The following is a 12,997-nucleotide window of genomic DNA, read 5'->3' on the forward strand; positions in this document are numbered from 1 at the left end:
GCTGTTGTTTTGTGACTTTTTTTTTTTTAATAAATAGTCCAATATTTCTTCACATAATATTTTCCTAATTCTGATTCATATTAATCTTTCACAGAACTATGTAGTCTACTTATTCTGCATGTTTAAGTCCTCCTCCTCTTAAAAATGTGTTCTTCTTATTTCACGTGGGTGTTTGTGCCTCACTGTGCAGTATTTATGAGCAGAGTTTCACACTAGAAGGTTGTTTGCACATTCATCTGTTGAAGGGGTTCGTTTGTCTGTGCTCAACTTAAAGTTTGAGACCAGCAGTTTAAGTCATCTTCTGTCCAACAATTCAAAATATTCACACATTCATAGATTCTGGATGTCTGTGTAAATGTAATTATGCCTCTAAGACGGAGTGATAGCTGTGGCCAGAGGTATAATGTTTTCGGGCTGTCTGTGCTTCCATTTGTCTGCCCATCCTTCCGTTTGTTCCCTTCTCGTGAATGTGATATCTCAAGAACACCATGAGGGAATTTCTTCAAACTTGGCACAAACGTCCATTTGGACTCAACGATAAACTGACAGAATTTTGATGCTCAGAAGTCATGGTCACTGTGACCTCAATCCATCTCATTCTCATAAATGCAATATTTCAAGAGAGAGTATCACAAAATTTGGCACAAATGTCCATTTGGACTCAAGATTCAACTGATTAGAATATGGTGGTCAAAGGTCAAGGTCACTGAAACCTCTCAAAATATATTCTTGACCACAGCTTAAGAAGTCATACACTAATTACGTTCAAACTTCACACAAATATCTAATAGGACCTAATGATAACATGATGATGTATCCAAAAGGTCAAAGGTCAGCGTCACTGTGACACTGTAATGTGCAAAAACACTTCTGGCCATTATTCAACGCTGTAACTCAGGAGAAGAAGGGAAGAAATGTTATGTAGATATTTAATTGGTGACACTGATCTTGGGTGTCCACTTGAAACTGTGCTGATTGTTTAGATCTTCTGTGCTGCTGAGTTGAAGATGTGTGTGAAACATCCATGTTTTCACAGACATGGTTGTAAACTGTAAGTGCAACATGAGTGGTTTGCGGAGGCATACAACCACAAGACAGGAATTGTGGTTTTGACAATTTAGAATGAAGTAATTGCACCTTTTTTGTGGAGAAACCACATCAGACATAAAGTAATACTCCAAGTGGGGTATTTTAAAGTCTTAAAAAGGGCTGGATATCCCAATATGAAATACATTAATATCAGGCCTCTTTGAATTTGGCTTCAAACAACAAGTATTTGATGAGTACCTGCCACTGCAAAATTCATGGTGGTGGTGTAAGGTGTATCTTCTTCACCACTTCATATGACATGTAAAGATGTTTCCTGCATACATGTGCTCATCAAGCCACAATTTCCTGATGTTACAGGAAATGTACAGTTGTTTTGTGACTTATAATGTCTATGTACACACAACTCTGCCCAGACAGCAGCTCACCCACACAGGGGATCAATGCCATGAATTCCTTTTTAGAGCCCAAGATAGCACATAAAGCTGCAAGACTCCTGGATGCCATTGTTGAAATGTTTGTGAACTGATTTGTAATTATTTTTGTATCATGATTTTTTTGCCTCCACTATGTGGTGGTCCTACCTTTACTACAGTAAATGTTTTGAATACATCCTTCATCACAGTAATTAAAATAAATACTGCCAGTAAAGGTTCATTGAGTGGCTTTGATTAACAGGGGAGCGGTGATTGAAAATGTGAAAATATGTTCATAGAATGGAAAACTTAGACATTTTTCTGTTAGATTGCATGTATTTATGGGTATGAGTGACAGATCAGAGGGGGTTATCACTGAAACACATTAGCATACAAAATGTAGGCCTATGTAACAGCCTCATGTGATTGGATCAAGATTCCATCCGTTCCTCCAACAGGTCAAAGTCTCTCCCCCTCTCTTGCCCCTGGGTTGTTTGCTTTGGTTACATCAGCACACAGAAAAGTGAATATATGCCTCCAGGAGGGAGACTTGATGTAAGGTTTGTGGCAGGCAGTGAAAACGTACGCCTGAAGACAAAAAAAGCTGTGTGGAATACGTACTGGGAGGCACAGACAGAAAGCTCAACACATTCTTGTCCCATCTTGTCAAATACCACCGCTTTGGCTGGAAAGCTTGAGAGAAACAACATAAGAGCCATCTACAGGATGAAGAAGTGTGCTGCTGCTGCTGTTGTGTTGCTGGGTCTTCTCTCACTGGGACAGTCTGCTCCTCTGAGCAGCTGTGACAGTCTGGTCAAACCTATAACTCTCAGTCGTGACGACGTAAGTGCTTTACTTTGCATCTTGAGTATCTGTTTAATTTCAACCAGATTCTTTGCCAGCGTTAAAAAGAACATCTCTGGTTTCCTCAGATAAAATTCAATGATACATAGTTATACTGCATAAGTACACAACCTCTGCTGTCTTACACAATAAAATTAAGCCTTTCCAAAGTCTGACATGAATGACAATTCACAATTCGTCTGTCCTTTTCACACCAAATTTTATATAATACATTATGTGCTCTTTATGAGCCTGTGACCTTCTTTTTGGGTCCCACAAATTTCTGGTTACAGTTCCTTAAAGGAACAGTTCACCCCAAAATCAGAAATACATATCATCAATATATCTCACCTGTAGTGCATTTATTAATCTAGATTGTTTTGGTGAAAGTTGCTGAGCGTGGGAGATATCAGCTGTCGAGATGTCTGCCTTCTCTCCAGTGTAACGGAACTAGATGGCACGTGGCTTGTGGTGCTCAAAGTGCCAAAAAAAATACAATCGAAAAACGAAAGAAAAATAAATCATGACCTGGTTACTCAAGATAATCCACAGACCTTGTTGTGAGCAGTTTCATGTAGGAACTATTTTCTTGCTACCGACCTACACCTGCCAACCAAATCACTGCGCAGAAGGAAGCGTGCATCTACTCATGGACGAGAGGCTCATGCTCATGACAGCATGTGATGTAAACATTAATAACGTGCTCATCAGCTGAGCCTTATTAGCTACCTCAGTGGTGCTTGGTGAGCTAGCAGCAGGTGCACTATTTAATATGGGACAAATTATAATGAAAACAGAAATGTCCTTTAAAGAAAGTGGCATTAATATATGGGTAAATGTTGCTTTATCATTCAATATTAATTGGCATCTGTAATTTCCTGTATTTCATGCATGTCTGTAGAAAAATCTCAAATTTTTGCACAACCAGCTGACCTGTTGTAGCATTTTTTTGATCAAGTAGTTTTACGAGCATGGAGGGACCTCCAAATGTTAATATGATATTGATTTTATAGTTCAAACATATTTAATGTAGTATATCAAACAAATACACTTCTCAAGTGTACCCCAAGGAGGGCCCGGCCCCAGAGGTTGATAAATATTAATATTCTGTGTTCTGTCTGTGTGCTCCAGATGTTAGGAAAGTGGGTGTACATCGGAGGGAGCTCTGACCTCCCAGGAAGCCGCTCCCTGGGCCGTCTGCTCAGTAGTGTCTGGCTGAACATCACTGCAACCACCCAGAGCAACATCCTCAATATCATCCAGGCTCAGAGAACGTAAATCCCCACCCACACTAACACAACACACAGCTGGAAGCCACATGTTTCTGCTGTTAGGCAGAGTAGGTATTAGTCATCTCCAACCAATTAGGGCTCCACAGGTTCCAGTTAATGTGTTTTCAATTAAAGTTGCTTTGACTTATCATAATGAAGTAAATGTGGATTAAACAGTGTAATGGCTCTAGAATAATGACACCATCAGCGTATAGCCTATAAACCCCACTTTCACTATACAGATCTGTCTGACACTGGGGAAAATGAAGGATCCATTTACAGCACAAAGGAAGTGCATCAACTACTGCACAACCAAAACAGGAAGGTTGCGCTTTTGTTTTCCCTGGTAGAGCTATCGGTAGATCTCGCAATGTTAGTTCTTTGCAGTAACTATTCCCACTAGGGAAAATGATGGACGTTAATGGATGGATTATAAGACAGGTGGGAAGCTGGGTACAGATATTTTAAAGGCCGACCACCTCTCCTACACAGGAGCAAGACACACAGACTATGTTTTTTTGGGTCATTTTTTTATCTCCTTGGGGTTTTGTGTCTTTTTGTAGTTGTTTTTTTGTCTCTTTAAAGTTTTATTTTGTTGTTTTTAGTTGTTTTGTGTCTCTTTGTGGCTGTTTTGCCCATTTTTATAGTTATTCAGTGTGTCATTGCAGTTCCTTTGCATCTCTTTGTGGTGTTTTTGTGGTCATTTTGAGTCTCTTCCTAGTCTGTGCATGTTAATTTGAGTGACATGTTGAAGTTGAAGTCAGGGGGCCCACTGACACTTTGGGCCCCTGGGCCTCTGCTCGACAGGCCCTTTCAGTATTCCATCCATGTGGACAGTGATACAACAATTAAAGTAACTCCGGAGACTGTGGTAGTTGCTAGGCTCTGAGGAAAACAGAAAGCGATCTGTTTAACAATAATACCACTTGGAAATGCTGGGGAAAGATGAAAAACTTTTTGTTTCCACTCCAAGGTCCAGGCTACTTATTTACCTTTAATAGGCTAATCAACAATTAGCAGGCACAGGTAACACAGTGCAATTCTTAAAAGATGGTGTCCCCGTCCAAAAAATGTAATACTTTGATGTGATGTCAACATCACATTTACTATTAATCTCTCAGTAAAATTTAGAGTAAATGTAAATATATCTAAACCTGCATGAAGTGCTTTTTGGTCACTTGGGGGCAGTGCAAACAAGCTGTAAACATAACTTTAACATCGTGTCAGCTTATGAAGTTGCAATGGTGAACTTGTAAGCAAACAGTTGCATATTTACACATCCACAGGGAAACTCTAGGGTGATAATACTCTGTGGGTCCATCACTACAAGCAGCACCATTCACATACTTAAAGTCATTTGATCCATTGTAATATAAAAATATTGATTACAGGAGCTTTAATTACGTCAATTTTAACACATGGGGTGCAGTAGTTTATGTATAGCTGTTTCATTCTGCTGGCTTACTAAAGAATCTGTCATTATATTATGTTCTGATGCAGCCTTCATTTTTTTCTTTACAGATATGGCAAATGTTCCAGCCTTACATATAATGTGACCTTTGAAAACAGCACAATAATAATTGGTAAGTGAAGAGGAGCCACAATGTATCGGAGATGAATGCAAACCTGCGTTCACACACTTGCATAATTTCCTACGATATCCTGTTTGTGAGTGTGTGTGTGTGTATTTTTTTCACAGAGCAACCTTTTTACCTCAAGGAAGTCTATCTGAAGACTGACTGCTCCGACTGTCTGGTTGTCTATGAAGAAATTATCTCTGGCAAAGAGACATTCACAACTCTTTTGCTTTTTAGTAAGTAACACTCACTTACCAGTCCTAAAACACTGAAGTGGCCCTTATGTAACACAGTAAAGCACATGACTATGTTTCTGATTAAATGTTTCTGACTCTTTTTTATTTCCAGGCAGGAGACAGAGTGTCTCACCTGCTGATGTGGAGATGTTCAAGAAACAAGCAGAGTGTCTCCAAATGCCATCGCTCATAATGATAGACACAAACTCAGGTGAGGATTTCAAGTATTTACAGTATCTCCACATACTGTGCCTCTATAATGCCGTACAGAGCAGTTTGTTTTGTGACTTATATTTAATGTGTATGTACACAGAACTCTGCCCAGAAGACAGCTCACCAGCAGAGGGGATCGGCACCTTCAACTTCTTTTTAGAGGCCAAGATGGCACATCGAGTCGCAAGACTCCTGGATGCTTTTGTTGATATGTTTGTGAACTGATTAATAGATTTCTCATTTTGTATCAGAAAGCATGGATTGTTTCCACCTGAAATACATAATAAATTGAGAAAATGTTAAAAAATTATGATGGAGGAACTTCCCTGTTTTATCTTACTATATAATGACGAAAATTCTGTCTGTCAGTGGGTGTGTGTCTGTGTGTCTGTTCCATGTTTTTCTCCTCACTGACTTGGTCAATCCATGTGAAATTTGGAACAGTGGTAGAGGGTCATGGGAGGAAATATATGACATCAACTGGCCAAAGGGGGGCGCTATAGCAACCGATTGAAATTGCAAACTTTGAATGGGCATATCTCATGCCCCGTATGTCGTAGAGACATGAAACTTTGCACAGAGATGCCTCTCCTCATGAGGAACAAATTTGCCTCAAGAACCCATAACTTCCGGTTATATAGATTTTCCGCCATTTTGAATTTTTTGAAAAACACTTAAAATCAATCTCTTCCTATGAAGTTTGACCGATCTGCATGAAACTCGGTGAACATAATCTAGGGACCAATATGTAAAGTTCCCTCTTGGCAAAAGTTACTAAAACTGAGCTTCTATAAGGCAATGCATATTGCGGAGGGCGTGGCTCATCACATAAAGGTGTATAACATCTCAAGGGTTTCACTGATCACCACGCAACTTTGTAGGCATATGACCACACATAATCTGAGGGGACCCCTCCATTATTGACCCAATCAAACAAAATGGGGGCGCTAGAGAGCTAATTTCTTATCTAGGCCTAACCGCCACATCGATTTTTACTAAACTTAGTAGATATGTAGAACAGGACGCCTCAAGGTGACTGGAGAAATTTAACTCTAATTGGCAACTGGGTGGCGCTATAACAACAGAAAAATGCTTAAAAATGACTAAAATGCGACCAATCGCTGTGGCTCCCCCTGTGGCCGAATGTTTGTTTTTCTAATTTTTGTTATGACTAAGTCATGGTATGGTATGCTGTACTCAATGGGTATGGACTTGTTATTATTATAATTAGTGGTAGTAGTTGGAGCATCCTTATTGTATTTTACTGTAACACTGCATTTGGTTACGTATGTTCTAGGACAACTAGGGTAGAGGAGCATATCATATTGGTCTTGCAACAAGCAACCAGCACTGGACGAACATAGGAGAAAAGTCCTCAGACCCGCTGACCACAGGAACTGCCCCCCAAAAGACAGGCATAAGGCCAGCTGTCATAGATGCCAACTGATCAGAGAGTCACACACAGCTGTTTGAAACTTTCAGTGTAAGAAAAACTGCAGTTGGGGCCCATTAGCAGCTGTCGTCGAAAGCCATGTATGCCACAAAAACAAAAAAAACTGCAGCAGAATACTAAAAGACTACTTAAAGGGGCAGTTAACCCCAAAATCAAAAATAGGCTTCATATTTTCCCTCTTACCTGTAGTGCTATTTAACAGTCTAGATTGTTTTGGTGTGACTTGCAGGGTGTTGGAGATATCGGCCGTACAGATGTCGGCCCTCTTTTGAATGTAAAGGAACCAGATGGCACTCGACTTGCTCAAAGTCCCAAAAAAACAAAATTGAAATTCTCAACAGCAGTATCTCTTTCTTAAAATCATGTTGCCTGGGTCCAGATTCTGCCCACTCCACCTCAAATTGACTGATTCATATGGCTTCCTGAAATGAAACAGCTGATTTTTGGTAAAGAAAAAAAAGAGTGCAGCAGGGAGTCTCAATTAGCCAGTTGCCGCCATGGCAAGACTTACACGGTTGTCAAGCTGTTGTTGACTTCATCGCTGCAATGTTTACTTTGCCCCTCGGTACCCCTCCCACTGACATGTTGATGCCTATCTGATATAAGAGGGCCTGTTTCTCCAATAAACACGTAAAAAACGTAGAGAGGGCATGACTGATTGACAGGGTAGTGATCCAATCATGACAACGCCATTCTCAGCCTGCGCTCCTACCGGGTGATCAACATTATTTTTTAAATTAATTTATTAATTTTATATTCTAACTGAAAACATGATGTGAATAACACTCAAGTCATTCAAGTCATCATGTCTCAAGTCAAGTCAAGTCCCGAGTCTTTAACTTCCAAGTCCGAGTCAAGTCTCAAGTCTTTTATTTTTTGTCAAGTCAAGTCACAAGTCATCAAAACAGCGACTCGAGTCAACTCGAGTCCAAGTCACAATGACTCGAGTCCCCATCTCTGCATTTAATCCACACCCACCCTCAGCCGGTACTAGCACCAGAAATTTTGTTCTTTTCTTGGGCAATTACACTTTAACATTTTATTTAAGCTTTCTCATTTGATCACTGTGTCAGACTTTGCATATACTGTATAGATTTGTACCCAACTCAGAACTGTCTCTATCAAATCAGATTTGGCTGTTCAGTACGACTATTCGATGATTACTCTTTTTTCCATGAGGAGTTTTTAAAGTTTGAACGAGGCTCAGCAGGACGTTCAGTGTGACAGCGGTATTCACATTACATAGTAAACAAGCTAATTGGGCTGTCGTGATCAGAAATGTGCAACATTTTTTGATGACACAAGATATCGAACAAAAAACAGACACTGTGTTGTATTAAGCTGCTATGAGCTGTAAATTCACCACTTCTAAGCAGGAGAGAGAAGATAATGCTACCTCATGGTGCAGAGTTTCCCCTCCTCAGGGACGCTGCATGTGTCTGCAGCTGTCTGTACTAAAGAGTAGTGTGAAAGTCGCAAGCTCTCACTCTGCAGCAAAATATGGGGATCAAATCATCCCCAGAGGTACACTGCACAACACAAGACAGAAAAAACCAAGACTGCTCAACTTGAGGCAATCTCAGTCGGCCAAAGGATCTCCGACTGATGATTTGAATCCCACTAGATTTATATATTTGTTATAAATGTATGTTCTTTATCATATGGTTGCCTTGTGCATCATATCTTTTTGGTCGTGATCCTTTCTACATTCCGACATTTTACATATGAAATCACGTGAGATTCAGCATTTTCAGTTGAGGAAATATACATCAAACTTTAACCAGGTCAAGCAAAAGACCCTGGGAAGGAAGATTCATGGTGTTAGAGGGTAATAAATAAATACTGGCCCCTAAGCCAAATCAGTTTCAATCAGTTTTACCTCAGATGCCTAAAGAAATTGCGGGTATCACCCTAAATACTGATATGGAAACAGCACCAAACAGGACCGCAAGGCCCTGCAAAGAGTGGTTCGTTCAGCTGAGCCCCCTGCTCTACCCTGCATAAAGCATATTTACACCAGGCGCTGCAAAAATAAGGTCAGGAGAATCCCAGAGGATTCCAACCACCTGGATAACAGCTTTTTTTCTCCCTGTTGAGATCAGGAAGAAGGTACCGGTTACACCAGGCCAGCAATGAGGGGCTCAGGGAGAGCTTCTACCCTCAGGCCACAGTGATCCTAAATAAAGACACTGCCTAAATTATTCTGAACAACAATGCAATTGGACTTCCTTCAAAATTGAATCCCTGTTAATTTCTCAATATTTGTTATTCTTTGAACCTTTGTTCCTGTACATACTACATTTTGGGGTTATTTTAGAGTAGGCACCTGACATCAACACTTCTGGCATTTCTCCAGTTTTGGAGACCTTATTTGGCTGTTTGAATAGACACCTATAAATTATTAACTTTATCGACCTATCAACCAGATTTCAACTCGTGTAAACAGCTCAGAACTGCAGATGGAATAGGCTTCTGCACATGAATGCACTATTTTTACTTTGAAGCAGACACAGTCCACTTAAAGTTAACCATCAGTGCAATAGGCAAAGACACACCGATTTAGGATCTCTGTGTAAGTAGACGTGGCGAGCTATGATGAAGTTCATTTATGTCGCTGTGGCTGTGCTCAGTCTTATGTCCATTGGGCAGTCAGCTCCTGTGAGCAGCTGTGAGAGTCTGATCCAGACTACTGAAATCAGTGGAACAGAGCAGGTAAGACACCCTCTAATCTCACTCAACACCTGTCTCTCACAATCTCTTTTTGTGAATGCTGGATCTTTTTTTGTTTCGTTGAGCAAAAAAAAAAAAAAATTATGAAAATAACAAAAACATGCACCACCTATTTGTCATGTCATGTAACTGAGGGGGGCACCGTCTGTTTCAGCTGCTTGGCAAGTGGATGGTCATAGCAGAAAGCACAAACTTGCCAGCATCCAAAATCCTGACGAAGATGTTCGTGGAGACTGTTTGGAGCAAAATCACAGCTGCTAACAAGAGTGATGCCATCACTGTTCAACAGTATCAAAAAGTGTAATTTCAAGTCTGAATTCAATTTGGGGTTTTTTGAAGCATAAGTGGTGTATAGATTGTCCAGTGATGTTCTTTCCAACTTCTAAGTGTTGAAAATGTCTTCATATGACAGATTAGGCCGCTGCTTCACTGTCACCATTAAGATGACCTTGGCAAACAGCACTCTCTCTATGGGTGAGTAGTGTTAATTAAACATGCCGTGCAAACATTTGACTGACCATGTACCTGCACAAACAAATTTAGACTTTGTGTCCAACATTGCAACAGCACACTGTGTTTGTGTTGATGTGTGTTCATGTATGTGTGTATCACCAGTGGAACCTTACGTTGCTTCTGAGGTCATGCTGAATACGAGGTGCCCTGACTGCCTTGTTCTCTACTCGAAGTACACCCTTGACGCAAATACATACAGAGGTCTCCAGCTTCTGAGTAAGACTTGAGATACAAACTGAAAAAATAAATGTAGAAGAAATGTCCTCACTTTTACAGTCAAAAGAATTCACAAGATGTTCTCGTTGAAATGGACCAGCACTGAGATCAGTGTTTACACTAAAGCAATCAGCCGAAAGAGACTGTGGTTCACAATGATTTTAGAACAGCTAAGGGGTGTTGTTAGGCACGACGTGGAGTAATACTGTAATTGAAATGCGGTCACAACTGTGTGTTTACAGAATGTTTCACAGTGGTTTTGAACTGAGCTCAGCCAGTCATAATCAATTACTGGAACTGTCTGTATCACAGTATTATGATACAAAACGTTTTCTGGAAACTCCGTTGAGATTATTTAGATAAAACAAGCAGACATTTTATAATCCAGTGAATTAAATAAATAACAAATCAAGATATCTAATCACACTGATGCAAGAACTCCTGTAAGTACAATAATGTCATTAAACAATGGTGGCCTAATTCAACCTTAGATATTAAACTACAAAATCTCTCCACAAAGTCTTTTAAGGCCCTGACACATCAAGCCGACAGTCAGTCGTCAGTTAGCATCTGTCACCCTAGTCTTTGCAGTGTGTCCTGCACTGTATTGTACTTGAATATTTCTATTTTATGGTACTTTATTCTTATTTTACTATAGTTGTACTTTTTACTCCACTACATTTATCTGACAATATTTGATGCTCTAAGCAATGGTTGTGGTATAAAAAGCAAGAAAGTCCATGTATGGAGGTGGTGGACGGGACAGACAAACACAGGACTTTCCCCCAGGAGAACACTGTTTGTGTTCTGTGTGAAAACAAAAGTCATTGTTGACTTATTTTAATGTAATGTTAAGTATGCTTATACGTCACATAATTATGTTGTGTCATGTTACACCCACAGACTGTATAAAAATAATGGAGGCAGCCACTGTGACATCACCCACTGGTTTGTGGACTCCTGTTTTAAAGCCTTTTGGCTTGGGTAGCCAGAGGTGACAGTATTTGGACAAGAGGTTGCAGCTGTAGAGAAGCAAAGAATGGATCTGACTCACAGACTATGGTGAAGCCTCGCAGACAGCCTGTTACTCAAAGCAGCCTGCCCTAAATTATGCAAAGCTTTAATAAAATGGAAACGGGTGAGTTATATAAAGAGTCACCCATTGCACAGCTGTCATAAATGTTCAAGTTAGCCATAAAGACTGTTACTGTTTTTGTACCAGGCTGTAAACATGTTTACTTCTGCTGTAAAGTTGGACATTTTAACATGGGGGTCTATGGGGAGTGACTCACTCTTGGAGCCAGCCTCAAGTGGCCATTAGAGGAACTGCAGTTTTGGGTACTTAGGTACTGTATTCCAAAATGTTTGCTGAATTTTCGAGTCCTGCTTCAGAGTTCAGTGTTCATTTGAATTTTCCCAGTGAGCAATTGGAGATTATGCCAACACCACATTAATGCAGGGTTAATAGGAAAACAAGACCAACAGTATACAGCCATGCCAGCAGGTCTGTAACGCTGTGCTTAGACACAGCAGTGCTTTATGCTCTGTAAAATTATATTATTTTTTAATTTACAAAGTATACATTATTTATACGTATCTTAAAATATTTGATTTCATTATATATTGAATAAAATAACATTGAGTCCATTTTCTTGTGTTTAAATATCTGAAGTTACTTGACTGACCCTGCGTACACCCAGAGCACTGTATAGCTCCTTTGCATACACCTGTTTGTTTCTCAGGCAGGAGAAAAAGTGTGACTGCTGCTGAGCTGGCTGACTTTAAAAAGCAGGTCGAGTGTCTGAACTTACCAGAACCTGCTGTCCTGGACTCAGAAAAAGGTATGAACTTTCACACATAATCAAGCTGCAAGGCCGTAAAACCAAAGCTACATATGTTATTCAGCAGTATTTCCCCTGAGGTTGTGAATATGCTCAGTTTTCACTTTTTTTATGAAGAAATGTTGAATGGTTAATGTTTTATCCTCTGAGCTGTGAAAGTCTATGGGCTCTAGTTTCGCAGACCGGGCGCAGCGGAGGCGCAGCGCACCTGCGCTTCGCCAACTGGGTGTGGCCAGGCGGATTTTGCAAGTTTGGCACACCGTGCGCCCTGGCGCAGCTACTCCCACCTCCGTCCCTCCTACCGGCACAAGTCGGAAAGAGGGACGAGAGAAGGCGTGGAGTGGGTTTTACACACATCACACCAATCAAATGAGCGCCTCTCCTCGCCCTTAAATGCGCCGCGTGAAGGTGTAATGAGAGTTTACTCAGTTCGCCATGGCAGAAGAGAGCAGCAGCATCAGACGGCCAAACTTCTCCCAGGAGGAAACTGATGTTTTGGTCTGGGAGGTCCAAGCTCGCAGTGTCCGAATATACGGAATTGCGAGCAGACCTCCATGGGCTGATGATGCAAAGGTAGCCTGGGAGGAGGTCACCACAATTGTAAATCAATGTTACGTTTCTCTCGTGCGCGCGCTCTCTCT

General features: G+C 40.6%; 2 protein-coding genes across 2 annotated transcripts in view; both read left to right on the forward strand.

Annotated features, from left to right (window-relative positions):
• The first annotated feature begins 1,964 nt into the window (after window positions 1-1,964).
• LOC126390912 (uncharacterized) lies at window positions 1,965-5,913 on the forward strand. The gene is made up of 6 exons (XM_050045422.1): window positions 1,965-2,306; window positions 3,438-3,580; window positions 5,099-5,160; window positions 5,277-5,390; window positions 5,503-5,601; window positions 5,704-5,913. Exons 1-6 carry the CDS (start codon window positions 1,995-1,997, stop codon window positions 5,826-5,828), a joined length of 855 nt encoding a protein of 284 aa, XP_049901379.1. The 5' UTR covers window positions 1,965-1,994; the 3' UTR covers window positions 5,829-5,913.
• A 3,584-nt stretch (window positions 5,914-9,497) lies between these two features.
• The window catches only part of LOC126390744 (uncharacterized), a 4,234-nt gene continuing 734 nt past the window's right edge, over window positions 9,498-12,997 (forward strand). Inside the window, exons 1-5 of the mRNA XM_050045182.1 lie at window positions 9,498-9,768; window positions 9,941-10,086; window positions 10,199-10,260; window positions 10,402-10,515; window positions 12,258-12,356. Coding sequence (XP_049901139.1) covers window positions 9,649-9,768; window positions 9,941-10,086; window positions 10,199-10,260; window positions 10,402-10,515; window positions 12,258-12,356 — 541 coding nt within the window. The 5' untranslated portion in view covers window positions 9,498-9,648. The remainder of the gene's footprint in view (window positions 9,769-9,940; window positions 10,087-10,198; window positions 10,261-10,401; window positions 10,516-12,257; window positions 12,357-12,997) is intronic.

Source organism: Epinephelus moara, chromosome 5 (genome assembly GCF_006386435.1).
Source record: "Epinephelus moara isolate mb chromosome 5, YSFRI_EMoa_1.0, whole genome shotgun sequence".
NCBI classification, from domain to species: domain Eukaryota; kingdom Metazoa; phylum Chordata; class Actinopteri; order Perciformes; family Serranidae; genus Epinephelus; species Epinephelus moara.

Excerpts from the sequence above, each read along its gene's own strand:
- LOC126390912 (XM_050045422.1), top strand. The coding sequence starts at position 1,995 with ATGCCTCCAGGAGGGAGACTTGATGTAAGGTTTGTGGCAGGCAGTGAA. Across the intron at positions 3,581-5,098 it reads ATCATCCAGGCTCAGAGAAC|ATATGGCAAATGTTCCAGCC; the intron begins GTAAATCCCCAC and ends TTTTCTTTACAG. Across the intron at positions 5,602-5,703 it reads AATGATAGACACAAACTCAG|AACTCTGCCCAGAAGACAGC; the intron begins GTGAGGATTTCA and ends GTATGTACACAG.